At 40.0% G+C, this 13,426-nt stretch overlaps 1 protein-coding gene across 3 annotated transcripts in view; it reads left to right on the forward strand.

The window, feature by feature from the left end:
* Myocd (myocardin) overlaps positions 1 to 13,426 on the forward strand; it is an 87,913-nt gene that overhangs the window by 38,713 nt on the left and 35,774 nt on the right. For all 3 annotated transcript variants that reach the window (XM_023563530.2, XM_013148678.3, XM_013148679.3), the window contains 3 exons: positions 1,143 to 1,198; positions 2,607 to 2,682; positions 6,281 to 6,442. In XM_023563530.2, coding sequence (XP_023419298.2) covers positions 2,667 to 2,682; positions 6,281 to 6,442 — 178 coding nt within the window. In that variant the 5' untranslated portion in view covers positions 1,143 to 1,198; positions 2,607 to 2,666. The remainder of the gene's footprint in view (positions 1 to 1,142; positions 1,199 to 2,606; positions 2,683 to 6,280; positions 6,443 to 13,426) is intronic.

Genomic DNA, 13,426 nt, shown 5'->3' on the forward strand with positions numbered 1-13,426 from the left:
CTTAGCATGCATAAGACCTGATCGAGGCATATGTGCAATACATGGTCTTACCTGCTGATCTGGCCAAAAATCTAATTTTTATGCCAGCCAAGATTTGGAAGAATACTTCATTGTCTGTAATTTAAGAGGGAGCTTGTGTTAGAGTAGTTGGAGAACTCTGTATCATGTGATTCATCAATTTTTCTGGACTTAAAACTTGAAAGAAATCAGTGCAAATCTGTAACTTCTAATCAACCTTATCACTGGTAATGAAAAGTGATTGTTGATGGCTTCTGAATGAGTGTTCTCCAGGAAACAAGGCAAATCAATGCAAAATGTAGTTTTGCTGGGTATTCCATTTCTTTTGCTCAAAAAGAGCTCACTGAGACATCCTGAAGAGGTGCTGCAGATGAGTGATGGGTGGGAGATAGAGGAAATAGTGGAGGTATTTGGTGCTGGTGATTTACAGCTACCCTGTGTTACGTGTGACAGTCAGTGCAGCATCAGCTGAGTGTTAGAAGTTTGAGTAGTGCACTCAGAAACAAGTCAGAGTTATCAGAGGACCTAGGCTCCAATTCCTAACTGTGTGATCCCGGGCAAGTCATCCATTTGTATGGACCTCAGCTTCCTCATTTCATTCAGGACCGAACTTCCCTATCTCCAAGGTTCCTTCCAGCCCTCAAAGTCTAATTACCTGCTGCTCACTAAATGCCCTTGTTTGCATGTTCATGACCACCAAACACATCCCGTATCCAAAGTACAGTCCCTTCCCGCAATACACCCCTATGCAGACCACCCAGCTTTTGAACTCAAGAGCAGAGCTAAGTTGCCGAGGACTTTAGTTAGCTGTCCACCTCCTCCCTTAAACCATGTTATTTCTGACTCTGTTTCTTCAGGACCTTGGAATGCCCTTGCCTCCACCACTTCTGTTTCTATCACGCATTCTGCCTCCGCTGCTAGGACTGAATTCCACCTCCTTCTGTCTCTCGTGGCTTCCAGGCAGCTGGCCACCTCCAGGCCTTTCATTTTTCATTGCTTGTGGCCTAGTCATGGCAACCACTTCCAGACTGCGCATAGCTCAGCCAACACTGTCCGGCATAGCCCTGCAGCACTGACCAGCCCCTCACCCAGCCTCTGCTCATGTCTTTGTCTTTCTGTTTCAGCACTGAAAACTCCAACTACATTCCATGAGCAAAGAAAAAATTTGGATAGTAACAAGGTAATTTTTGCACACTGCCTTTTCTAGACTTGGACTATAGTTTGTAGATTTCTGAATGCTAAACTCTGGCTGATGCATATAGAATTTCTTCAACCAACTCCAATCCACCTGCTCCTCTTCTGGAAGCTCACTCTTCTGAACTATTGATGGTGGAAATGGAATTCTCTAAGTGAGCTTTGAAACTTATTTTTTTTTTAATATTTAAACAAAATGTCGCTGGTCTTTTTGGTTTGGGAGGAAATCACAGCAAGGATGCACTAAGGATCAAAAACACTTAAGAAGGGCAGTAAGACTGGTTTGCAACTGCCTTATCTTTTACTGCAGCCTTTTCTTAGTAACAATCAGATTCTCTTAAATGCAGCTCAATGGGAAGGCCAGGTCTGTGAGTACAGAGCTTATTTTCAGCTGCTTAAAGGCAAAGGGAATAATGTTGATTTTCCATTCTTGGGAAAATTGCCGTATTCTGTGCCTTCACAACAAACCTCTGCCATCTGAATTTATCAATGGTATAAATACCATTTAGCAACATTGGCACTTGGAGTGAGGCTGAAAGGAGGGGACATCTGTGTCTCTGCCTGAGAGTGCTAGCTTATCTGTGGGGACACAGGAAGAGCGGAACTCTGCAACTCTTCAGAGCTGCTGGCAAGTGGCTGTTATTCCTACTACCTGGAAAATGACGAGCAACAGTTGACTTTTTTTTTTTTTTAATCAGAATTGGAGAGAACCCCGGGCCGTTTTCAGAGACCTAAAATAGTAAGATAAAAGCCTATTAGTAGAAATCAAGAGCTTGAACTGGCCCTCTGACAGCCTGGTGGTGGTGAACCTATGGCACGTGTGCCAAAGTAGGTGTTTGTTATCACTGAAAGCCCTAAAATGTTTGCCACCACTGAGCAGCTTCCCCGGCGAGATTATGAGATAGAGTAAATGATCTACTTCGAAATGCTTTCTAAAGTCCAAATCTGCTGGCTGCATTTTCCTACATCCTAAGAGAGAGGGCAGGTGAATCACGGAGAAGGTTGAAAATGGTCTTATCATAGCAAGTTTCTATGCAGTTGTATCTCTAGCCTTGATTAATTTTGTGACCGTTTAAGAAAGAGTCAAATGGGACTGATTCCAATACAAGCAATTTGGTATCACAATTCTTGTATTAATATTTCATTAACACGTAGCTGCCTGGCTCAAGTCCTTTAAGGCTGTAATCCTGACCTGGATCCAAGCTTTTTGCCTCTTAATCTTAGTTTTCCATCCTAAAACTCCTAGAGTGGTCTTTGTGTTTCTTCATCAAAACTGGAAGATGAGGGACATTTCTATGTTCCATTTGTCATGAAAAGAATAGTTTTTTCCCTTTAAGAGAAACTGAATGTTTAAAATATTAAACTAGGTGATTCTCCATGTTTTTGTTCCATAGACTGAAGATTCCCTTAGGCGAAAGGGCAGGAACAGGTCTGACCAAGCTGACTTGGTTAATATGCACATACTCCAAGGTAAGTCCTTATTAAATCATAAGCTGGTAAACCTCCATCAAGTGGTGGACTATTTTCCCAGCGTTCTTTGTCTCCGTGCAATTGTTAAAAACCCTTAAAAATAAAATCTCTCTGAACGTTACAGAGGTAGTTTCAAGCTGTCATCTTAGTCATTTTAAGCCATGTTGAAAATCAAACTGGGAAGCCATTATAAGCTTTTAATCTTGGACTCCAATCTCATCTGTCCACTTCCTGACTCTAAAGACAGGGCAAGTCGTATAACCTTTGTGAGTGTATAAGAAATATTCAGTGTGCATTGATAATTATTAACCTAGATCATCATTCATTTTGGGATGCAGTCAAGGCCCTCTATTTACTTCCATAGCCATCAGGAATGGCTTGATTCTGCTTTGCTGATGACCTTATATTCTGGTTTGCTGCGAGTAACAATCCAGAAGATCTGTGCTGATTAATACAGGCCCCATTCCTGCTACCACACTGGCGAGGAGAAAACAGGACAAAGATCTATTTGCCCCCCATACACAGACACCGGGGTGAGAGCAAGGAGGCTTCTACTACTTGAAGAACTGCCTTCCCTCGGTTGGGACCTCCACATACTATTGGTCTCCACATACTATTGAATGATCTAGCTTTGGAATAGTTATTCATCAAGCAAGTACTGTATTGTCAAACTAGAGGCTAACTGATCTGCGTACGAGGATAAATAAGATGCAGGTTCCCACATTTAAAGGTTTTTCTCAGATGGTTAAGGAGGCAGGTGTTGGAATCAGTATTCACAATCCAACATGAAAAGAGGGACCATCCAGCATTATGGACGCAAAGAAATGGGTGCATAGAGTCACCTGAATCAGAATTGACGGGGAAGGAGCAAAGAAATGAGCTGAAATTTGAAGGCTGAACCATGAAGGGAAAGAAGAAGAGTTTTGCTAAGGAAACTGTACACGTATACACCGACACTCTCTAGAATGCAGATTGCCTTGCTTAACTATATGCTCACTTAAGTAGCACAAATAACATGAAAGTTGTGAATCTTGGTTCTTTAATCATTATTATTTCTCGTTCATCCGGTCTCCCAAGGCTATTTTCTGCCCTTAGGAGAGGTGGGATATTATAAGCTGGAGAATTGTTTTCAGGATATGAAAGAGAACAAGCACTCCAGGGAAAGGTTCTGTAAGCGTCAAGGCTTAGACTGATAGGAGACAACCAAAAGATACCAAGAGCTGTTTGGAGAAGGTGACAGATTCTCACCTCCTCCACAAAAACATCATAGCAAAGACCCTAGAAGCAGCTGCTAGATCAACACAAAACCACAGCTGCACAAATAATCCAAAGAATGCTTTTTCAAATGAGATGTGGACTTTTCAAGGATCAGCTTAACAAATAAAAATAAATATCGTATGTGGCAAGGATATGAGAGATACGTATTCCTCCACACAATTGGTCGGAGTACCATTGGGTCGTTGTTTCTACAGGGCTATTTGGCAATGTGCATCAAACTTCTAAAAAATGTATCTACTCTTTAGCTTGTGTTGTGATTTCTCATATTTTAGTTAAAGAAAATAATCACCCATGCAAAGATTTATGTACAATTATGTTTATCATGGAATTACTTTAGAAAATGAAACATTGAATATGGTGAAATGTCCAACAATAGATTAGCTGAATAAATTGTGGCTCGTCGTGCAATTAAATGCCACATGGATACTGCAAGCAAGGATTCAAAGACTGGTGACTTAATAAGAAAAGGCTTACAAGATGTTTAGTGAAAAGAGCAGAAAAAAATATATTTATAGTCAAATTCTGGGAAGAAATATATATATATATATAAAGATAAGACACATTTATAGACAGATTCTAGGAAGGAAAAAATGTAGACCTAATAATAAATACCATAACTAAGAGGGTTGCCAAGTACTAACAGTATTCACTATAAGTGGCGAGTTTCCTGAGGCTTTCATGTCCTTGTGCATACTTCTTTGGCATATTTCATACTTAATGATAATGAGTAAGTAGTAATGCTATAATCAAAAAAAACATACAAAATGTTATTTCGAAGGCTGGGAATGTGTCTCAGTGGCAAAGCACTTTCCTGGCATATACTAAGCCTTGGTTCAATCCTCAGTACCACCAAAAAAAGCTATTTCTTACATCATTACAGTCTCTCATTAAAATATCAAGCTATTTCTGGCTTTCTGTAATCCTGTCTTCTGCCCAAACAGAAATGGGGGATTGGCACCACAGACCTGCTAGATGCAAAATAAGCCCCATCCTCCAGGAGTTTAACACCTAAATTCATAAATAGGAAAATAAGATAAAAGGCCTGTGCTTGTAACCATCAGAGGCAGTCAAACCAACCAGAAACCTGTAGGCTTTCTGCTGCGTCCTTAAAAAAATAAATACAAGGAATTGTATGTTCCTGGTGGAGATATATTAGGGAAGCAAAGATACAAAGGTACAAAGGTGAGCTCAGTAAGACAACAGGCTGGGGAGACAGAGAAGACAAGATCAAACTCACTGGGGTGGTATGTTTGGTATGGAAACCTACCAGACATCATGGGAGGTAAACTCAGTTTGCGGCGGGCTTGGATAGAGAGGGCCAGCTTGTAGGGGTAATACAAAATGAAAGGAACTTCTGAAGATTAGTGCTGGGTTTATGTGCAGAATTGACAAGAAAACCCGAGGCAAAGAGTCTAGAAGGAGCCTTTGCAATGGCCTGCTAGGACCCTACTTGGTACAACTGCTTAGATGTCTCCTGAATGGAGAATTCTAGATCCGTCCCTGGACACAGAGCTCAAGTCATAGGTGTGATGGTAGAATCATGGGGCTGAGAGGTTTGTCTATAAACACATCATTTGCTAAAGTCATACAGCTGAGATCAAGGCTGCAAACACTTCTAGAATCTTAGCTTACATCTTTTCATTGTAGAAAAGTTAGCTGAATTCTTTCTCAAGTTCTTCCAGAGAACTAAGTTAGGATCAACGCTAAAGAGGAAGCTTGGTGTCAGCCATCTAGGGGTGGGTGTAAGGGCTCCGTGTATAATCTTTCTCACCCTCCAAGTAATTAAAAAACCTGTACTATAAATTCAGTTCTTAAGAATCCCTCTGTTCAATTAAATAATAGTTTAAAAGGATGTTTTCTTTTGTAAACAACCTGAACATTTGATTCTGGTTGGCATCACAGTGTTGATAAGTCTGAAACCCTTAAAAATCATACTATTGCTCCTTGTTCTAATCTTAGATTGCATTTCCTGCCAGCTCAATCTTAACCGTTCACCATCCAAATCTCACAGCATAGGGTTAGGCAAGTAACATGGACCCCATGGAATGCTTGCCTGCAAAATCTCCAAATTGCATTTTTTTCCCCCACAAATCCTCACAAAACAATTTTCTCTAAGTTTTCTTTGTGCCTCTCTATTTGCCTTTATTTGGAAGTATCTAGTGTTCACTGTTAATCCTTGAGAAGTGATGATGATTCCATTGAAAAATTATCAGGATGTTAGGACACGAGGTGACACAGTGTTTTATAGCCACGAGCCAAAACCAAAACATAACAAAGACATCAGACTCCAAAACTGAACCTTTTCTTTTCAACCGTTCAGCCTCCACCACGGAGAGGTCCATTCCAACTGCTCAGATGAAGCTTAAAAGAGCCCGCCTTGCCGATGATCTCAATGAGAAGATTGCTCTCCGCCCAGGGCCACTAGAACTGGTGGAAAAGAACATCCTGCCTGTGGACTCTGCTGTGAAAGAAGCCATAAAAGGTAGTTAGAATACATGGGGTGCCTGTCCCTGGTGCTCGTGGAACTCAGAAACACGAGGGGCCATAATAGTAGGGGCCCCTGGATGGGAGCTGTGGCATGGGTCCCTCTATCAGTGTGACTGTTATTCCCTAGATGGCCTAGGGAGGAGGAAGAAAGTCACCCAAGAGCACTCAAAGATCAAATCAACAGACGCCAGATCTGCTCATCTTAGGCAGGTTGAGACCCTGACCAGATGTAATCCTGAAAATATTTCCCCTATATGACCCCACCTTAAGAAGTCATGGGCACAGTGCCCTGTAGCTTTCTTTCCTAAAGAAAGGTGAAATCACAACTCCTGGACTCTGAGCCCAGTTTGGCTGCCGTGTGCCAGGGGCTCTCCCAAGCCACCTGGCCTGGCTGAGATACCTGCCCCAGGCTCTTGGGAGGAGGCTGATCCTACCTAATGCATGTGAACACTCTTGATGATTTTCTGGTGCTCTGTGACATCCAAGAACAAATACTCAAGGAAGGGACACAAGCATTAATTTTGTCATAGATTTCACAAAGTCATCTTGTAAAGTTTTTTGGACACTTGAGTCTAGACGAATGCAAATAGTCTGCCGGTGCTGAATTCATCTGTGGAGAATTTTGAACGGAACCTGGGGAGGTAGTTGCAGGAGGGATCAAAGGGTGCTGAACACCCTTATAACTGACTTCCTTCCAATTAGGCCCATAAAAAGCTCTGGGAATACTGATAAATATTAGTTAGCAATGTTTCTAAATGTTTTGGCTCATTGTCAAAATCTGTGCATAAGGGCATTTTACCCAAAACAAAATTTATTATGCAATGTGTCAAATGGATCTACATTTTAAAATTTTGCCCTCCTCCATTTAGAGGCCATGAGAAATTTATCTTCAGAACCTGTCAATATGAAAATACCAACTCCAGGCATGTAAAATCACCCACCTCTGGAATCCCATTGTGATCTCCTTTTTTTAACTTTTCCTCTACACTAAACACTCACATGCATATCTTATGCCTTTGAACTGAACCGAGGATGCTCAGCAATGCAGTCTTCCAGTCATCGCCCTGATACGATGTCAGACAGGAAAGGTCTCCATCAGCCATCCCTTGAAGCATCGTGTTCCGTGTTTATAAATTTGTGATTCGTTTTTATGTGATAGGTGAAAATCTTTTAACTTTGCTTACTTTGCTTTACGGTGAGATTATATTTCTTCATGTGGCTATGTGTCACGGTGAGTTTCTCTTTCTTCTACTGGGCATGTTCCTCATCACTGCCTCGTAAATGCTATTTTTATAGCAGGAAGGAACCATCCATCCGTCACAGGCATCACCCAGCCTTTTACTGATTTGTCCTTTGCCTTTTGATTTTGTGTATAGTGATTTGCTAATGTTAGTTTTAAGTTTCTGGATGAATAGGCTATTCATCTGTTTCTTTTTTGCTTCTGAGTTTTTTGATTATTTCCTAGCTCACGAGTATAGAGAAATATAGAGATCTTCCACCTAGACTATCTTTTGACAATTTATTTACAGGCTTTTATCTTTACGTTTAAATCCTGACTACCTCTGAAAGTATTTAATTGCTTTAAGAGACAGGTCTGGTTTTATTTTTTCTTCAATTTTATAACATTTCACTATTTCATAAATATCTACCTTCAAAATTTTTTAATATTGATCTGATTTTTGTAATGTTTCTTGGCTACTCTCATAAATGGATTTCAAGTGAAAATTATCATTAGTTTCTCATATGCCAATTTTAGTCTGGTTAGAATTTTGTTTGATATTGTAGGGAATTTATGAGTTAATTTATGGTGAATCCAAGAGCTTAAAGACGTTTATTCTTCCAAGGCAGGGACAGTGTCCCTCTCTACTAACTCACAACTTCTATTTCTCTTAGCAAAGTTTGTTATTGTTTTAATAAAGTCACATGGATTATCGTTGACCTTAGAGAAACTTACTAATTTTACACACTTATTTTATGGACCTCTTTGAAGATTTCTTTCACTGTTTCAGTAGTTTATCAGTTTATCTTAAATTGTTTAAGTACACAATTATAAAACATAGAAATTTATTTCCCACATAATCTTTCTGCCTTGCTGCATTGGCTTGTAGTTGAAAAGCAGCATCACTATAGTAACATAGTAGGTCATGTTTAAAGTCTATGGAGTATATAAATTATATATAATTTTCATGTGTTTTACTTATATTTTACTGATAAACATATCATACATTTATTTATAAAATATACGAATTTTTGTAACATGTATAATATACTATATCATATGAAACTAGTATATCTTATTACATACAAAACATAGTAGATAAAATTCTTGTAAATAAAGTTGTGTGTATGATATATAAAGCACATATAATACGCAATAAATGATATCTTGATAATATAATGAATAATTACAGGCCATTTACATAGTAGAATATAATTGTTCTTGGGATGTTGGCAGTGCTTCACAAGTGATACCATATATTGCGTTATGTTTTATGTTTTGTCATAGTGCTATGTCATATTGACAATAGCACATTTTCATTTCCCTGCTAAAAGGGAATGTCTGCAGTCATCACTTCTATGATGTTCACTTTGGCACTGGATATACTCTAAAGAGATACTTTTCTATTCCTATGCTACTAAAAGTAGTTTACAAGATGGCTGCTGTCATGATTTATGTCAGTTGCCCCCAGCCCCAATTCTCATGCAATCATGGATGTGGCCAAATCTAGTGTTTGTGATTGGTTCATTGTTTAGCATGCAGATTGATGGTCTGTGCTACACTCACCCAGGGGTGGAGCCAGATACAGTGTAATGGTGGGAAGAAGGTGTGTCTTTCTCTTTTGCACTGTTCACTTTTTCCATTTACAAATGCCATGAATACCTGCCACCCTGCCTTGCAGCCAGTTGAGTATGGACTGAAACCTCCAAGAACTGTAAGAAATAAATTTTCCTTCCCTGATTTTCAATAGTAGGTACTTTGTCTCAACAATGACAGAAAAGTAACCAAGACAGACGCTGAGTTTTTTTTTTGTTTGTTTGTTTGTTTTTTGTTTTTGTTTTTAACTTTTTATCGGTACTGGGATCAAACTCAAGACCACCTGCTTGCAAGGCAGGTGCTTATGCCGCTGAGCTAAATCCCCAGCCCCCAGACGCTGAGTTTTAAAAATGCTTCCAAATTATGTGAAAATGGAGTTTCTTTTTCAACTTAGTCATGTTGTATTACTACATTTCTTTTTTTTTTTTTTTTTTTTTTTTTTTTTTTGTCTTTTTCCTTTTTATCAGTACCAGGGATCGAACTCATGACTGCCTGCTTGCAAGGCACACGCTTATGCCGCTGAGCTAAATCCCCAGCCCTGATATTACTACATTTCTAATTGCCCTTAAATTTCTGGAAACACTCTTTCATGGAGTTTTTTGGTTTTTGTTTTTTTTTTAGAAATTACTATTATTTTCTTTGGGATTTTGCATCTGTTGTGTTATTAGTTGGACTAACATTAGCTGCAAAAGCAACCACAAAACTTTGTCATCTTAATAAAGAATTGTGTTTCTTGCCCCTACACAATTCAGGGTTTACAAATTCTCCATGGCAGGGTCCTTCTGTCTAGTTGTCCCACCACGCCCTACAGCGTGGTGGCACTTTTTCTTAAAGGACTAGCTAGTGAATGCTTTAGACTCTGTCTCCACAACTGCTCAGCTCTGCCACTGTGGTATGGAAGTAGCCACAGCAATAAGTAATCAAACAGGCATGGCCGTGTTCCAATAAAACTTTATTTACAAAAACACACCCTGGGCTCATAGCCCATAGTTTCCTTGCCCTATAGTCTAGTCATCCTCTGAATCGAACCAGTAAAAATGAGAGCATCCCACACACTTATTAAGACAATCTCAGCCTGAAAACGAACACAGTGCTTCCACTTGAATTCCACTGTGAGAGCAGAATAGATGGCCCAGAGCAGCCATTTCTAAACAATAACTCTATTGTGCAGAAGCAACAGTGTAAATATGCATAAGTAATTCCAGTCTATGTCCTTACATTTCTCAGGTTTAAATGGCAAGTTACGCAGATTCTCCTTCACTTGTGGTAGGGTCATGTTCCAATAAACTCTTCCCAAGTTGAAAATATAATTAAGTTGAAAATGCATTTCTTAGACCTAACCTGCCAAATATCGTAGCTCAGCAACACGGCACGCACAGTGTCATTTCCCTCACCATCCTGTGGCTGGTGGCTGCAATCCAGCATCACAAGAAGCTATCATACTTTATATCACTAGCTTGCAAAAAGGTCAAAGTGCAAAATTTGAAGTAGTTTCTTCTGGATGCTTGGTGCTTTTGTCTCATTGCAAAGAAAAATATCATAAACTGAACCATCATGGCTCAAGGAAAATCTATCTGTACGTGTTTCACAGAAGAATTTAGAGCTACCTGTTTGTGTTTGTTCGTGTGCTGGAAACATTTCAATAGGACCTCAATGATTCAGTGCTGCAAAACTTTGCTTAGTAACATTGTAGGGGACCGGTTCCTTACTTAGGGGTACTTCTTTGATTACCATTCTTAGTATTGTCCATAGTTATTTGCACGTTCAAATTTTCACTCTGTTAATTTGTACACTTCACTTATCCTAGAAATTTTCTTCTCTTCCTAAATTTCAAGGTTAATTACTCTCAAGCAGTACTTGTATTGTCTTCCATGTTTTTTAGTGTCTCTGAACCTGCAGTAGATTTAAATTTTTTGTTTTAATTTTAAATACATACATGTTCTCTTTCATCTTCCCTTTTTTAAATTATGCTCACTAGCAGTCTTCTAAGATGATATTTATAAAAGATTGATTTATGGCTTTATTTATTAATTGTACTGATTTAGTGTCTTTACTATTTGATTTTATATGCAGTGTAGGCTGTTGAACAAAATTTGCACAAGGAGACTGAAGATCAAGAATGGGAAATCTGGCTGTAGGTGCAGGGCTAGAGAATAGAAATGGGGGAGAGGGCTAAAAAGGATCCACTATTTTAGGTAGGGAGACAGAAGGTGTAAGCAGGAGCCCCCTCAATGGATATGGAGAGCAAGCAAAGGACATTAAAAAAAAATAATGCACACTACCTGTTTCTCAATCCACGCATCCAACTCTTTAAATGTGTTCTTTTAAATGTACATGTGGATTACATGGGAAGGCAACCACATAGTGTGAAAGGTTAAGGAGACAGAGGCATTTTCTTGGAGACAGCAGTTGGAATCACCTGCCAGCAACGAAGATGACCCAGTCCACTCAAAAATGCTCCCACCACTTCTTGGGATCATCTCCCCTCAATCGTGGGTGGTGACTTGGGTTTGTGGTTAGGCCTCTGTGTATCCTTTTCTCCTCCATCCACGTGCCAGTCCTGTTGTGTTTACATTTTCCAGCTGTCCCTGCAGCTGTGTTTTTGTGTTCTTGCCAAGCTCTGCGAGGACACTCAGTGATCGTCTTATGTGCTCCAAACTTCATTGAAGTCCAGCGATTCCCCAACCCTAAGATAGAATAATCTAGAATGCCTTGACACAGGGAAGGGCATTTTTGACAGAATTCCTGTGCCCCTGTTATTTTTCTTCCTATTTCTGTCACTGCTCTTATTGTTAGTTGAATGACCCCGCCAGGTCTTTCCTCTTCAAATTGCTGTGCACCAAACTTTCCTCTTTTACGGTAGAGCTGTGTGTCCTGGTTCCAACCTGTGAGCTTATTGTCTGAATTGGTAGAGTTTTATGGGCACCACCTGGAGGAGACGCAAACCAATCACAGCAGGGTGATGCACTCTGCAGAAAGATGTAGCTGGGGCTTCCTAGGAAGCAGATCTCAGAGTACACACCCTATTGATTGCCTGTCTCCCTTTTCTATAATCAAGTCTGAACACTGAACACTGAAAACAACCAACATGTTACAGGCAGGTGACAGAGTATGACAACAGATATATAGTAGAGTTTAGGATGGCCTCGTTTGGTGACCAGTGTTCATTAGTACAGAAATATCTGTGAGTTGTGACACTCACGGTGGCTTCTTCTAGCTTGTTACTGGAGTATTTTTTTCACTTGACATGAACATCCTTTACTGTGTAGGAAGCTTTGTATGCTCCAGATGACTGACTTTTCCTTGAATGAAAGAAAATCTGGTTGGATATCCCAACCCTTCAAACAGTAGTTTTTACCTCCAGGGGACCAGGACCTCCTCCTAACCTGTTCTCATTTTGCTCTTCCCCTGGGCTAGGTCTCTTATGCGAGGCAGGTTTTTAGCTACTTTTTAGCATATTTAACCAGTGATTACTCAAAACATATAGCCCCATTATCAATGATAAATTAGTTCCGTTTATCACAATAACCTTTTAGTAGAGAAGGCGACATGTCAGACCCTTGAGCTCATAGAGAAGTCACCCATTCCTAGCTACCACTCGTGTTTCTAAAGATTCTGTATTGTTCTGTGCTCATCTGTGTCTCCCAGAATTTGACTCTATACCAAAACCTTTCTGCATACTAAGGATCCAGTCGATCCACAGAAGCTCTGGAAGTCATGACCCTGATCATTCATTTTAAAGGCAGATATACAATAACCGTATCTTTAAGCCAGATGATGGAATTGTTTGCTTTGGCACAAATGAAGAAGTTTACTTTTGTACAACTTTCTCATGGACAAAATGATGAGAAATCACTTTCCAAGTACTAGTGCTCCTTGGGGGAAAGAATCACACCAAGGCATATGTGACAGATACTTTTCTGAAGAAAAGTTCTGGGAAATAGGGGTGAGATGAAAGAACCCAAAAGCCAGTAGCTTTGGGGCTTGTGGGAGCCTTGCAGAGGAAAAGATGAATGCAGAACAGGCTTTGTTCTTGTCGGCAGAATCTCAGCATCACTGGGAGGAGGGGAGAGCTTACACAAGTGTAAGGACTAGAACTAGAGAGAGATCTTTAGACACCTGAGGAACCGGGAGGGGACAGGTGCTCTCCTATAAAAAAGAGAG

This window comes from Cavia porcellus, unplaced genomic scaffold, assembly GCF_034190915.1.
Source record: "Cavia porcellus strain 051 isolate PalLab524CR breed Dunkin Hartley unplaced genomic scaffold, mCavPor4.1 scaffold_32, whole genome shotgun sequence".
Taxonomy (NCBI): domain Eukaryota; kingdom Metazoa; phylum Chordata; class Mammalia; order Rodentia; family Caviidae; genus Cavia; species Cavia porcellus.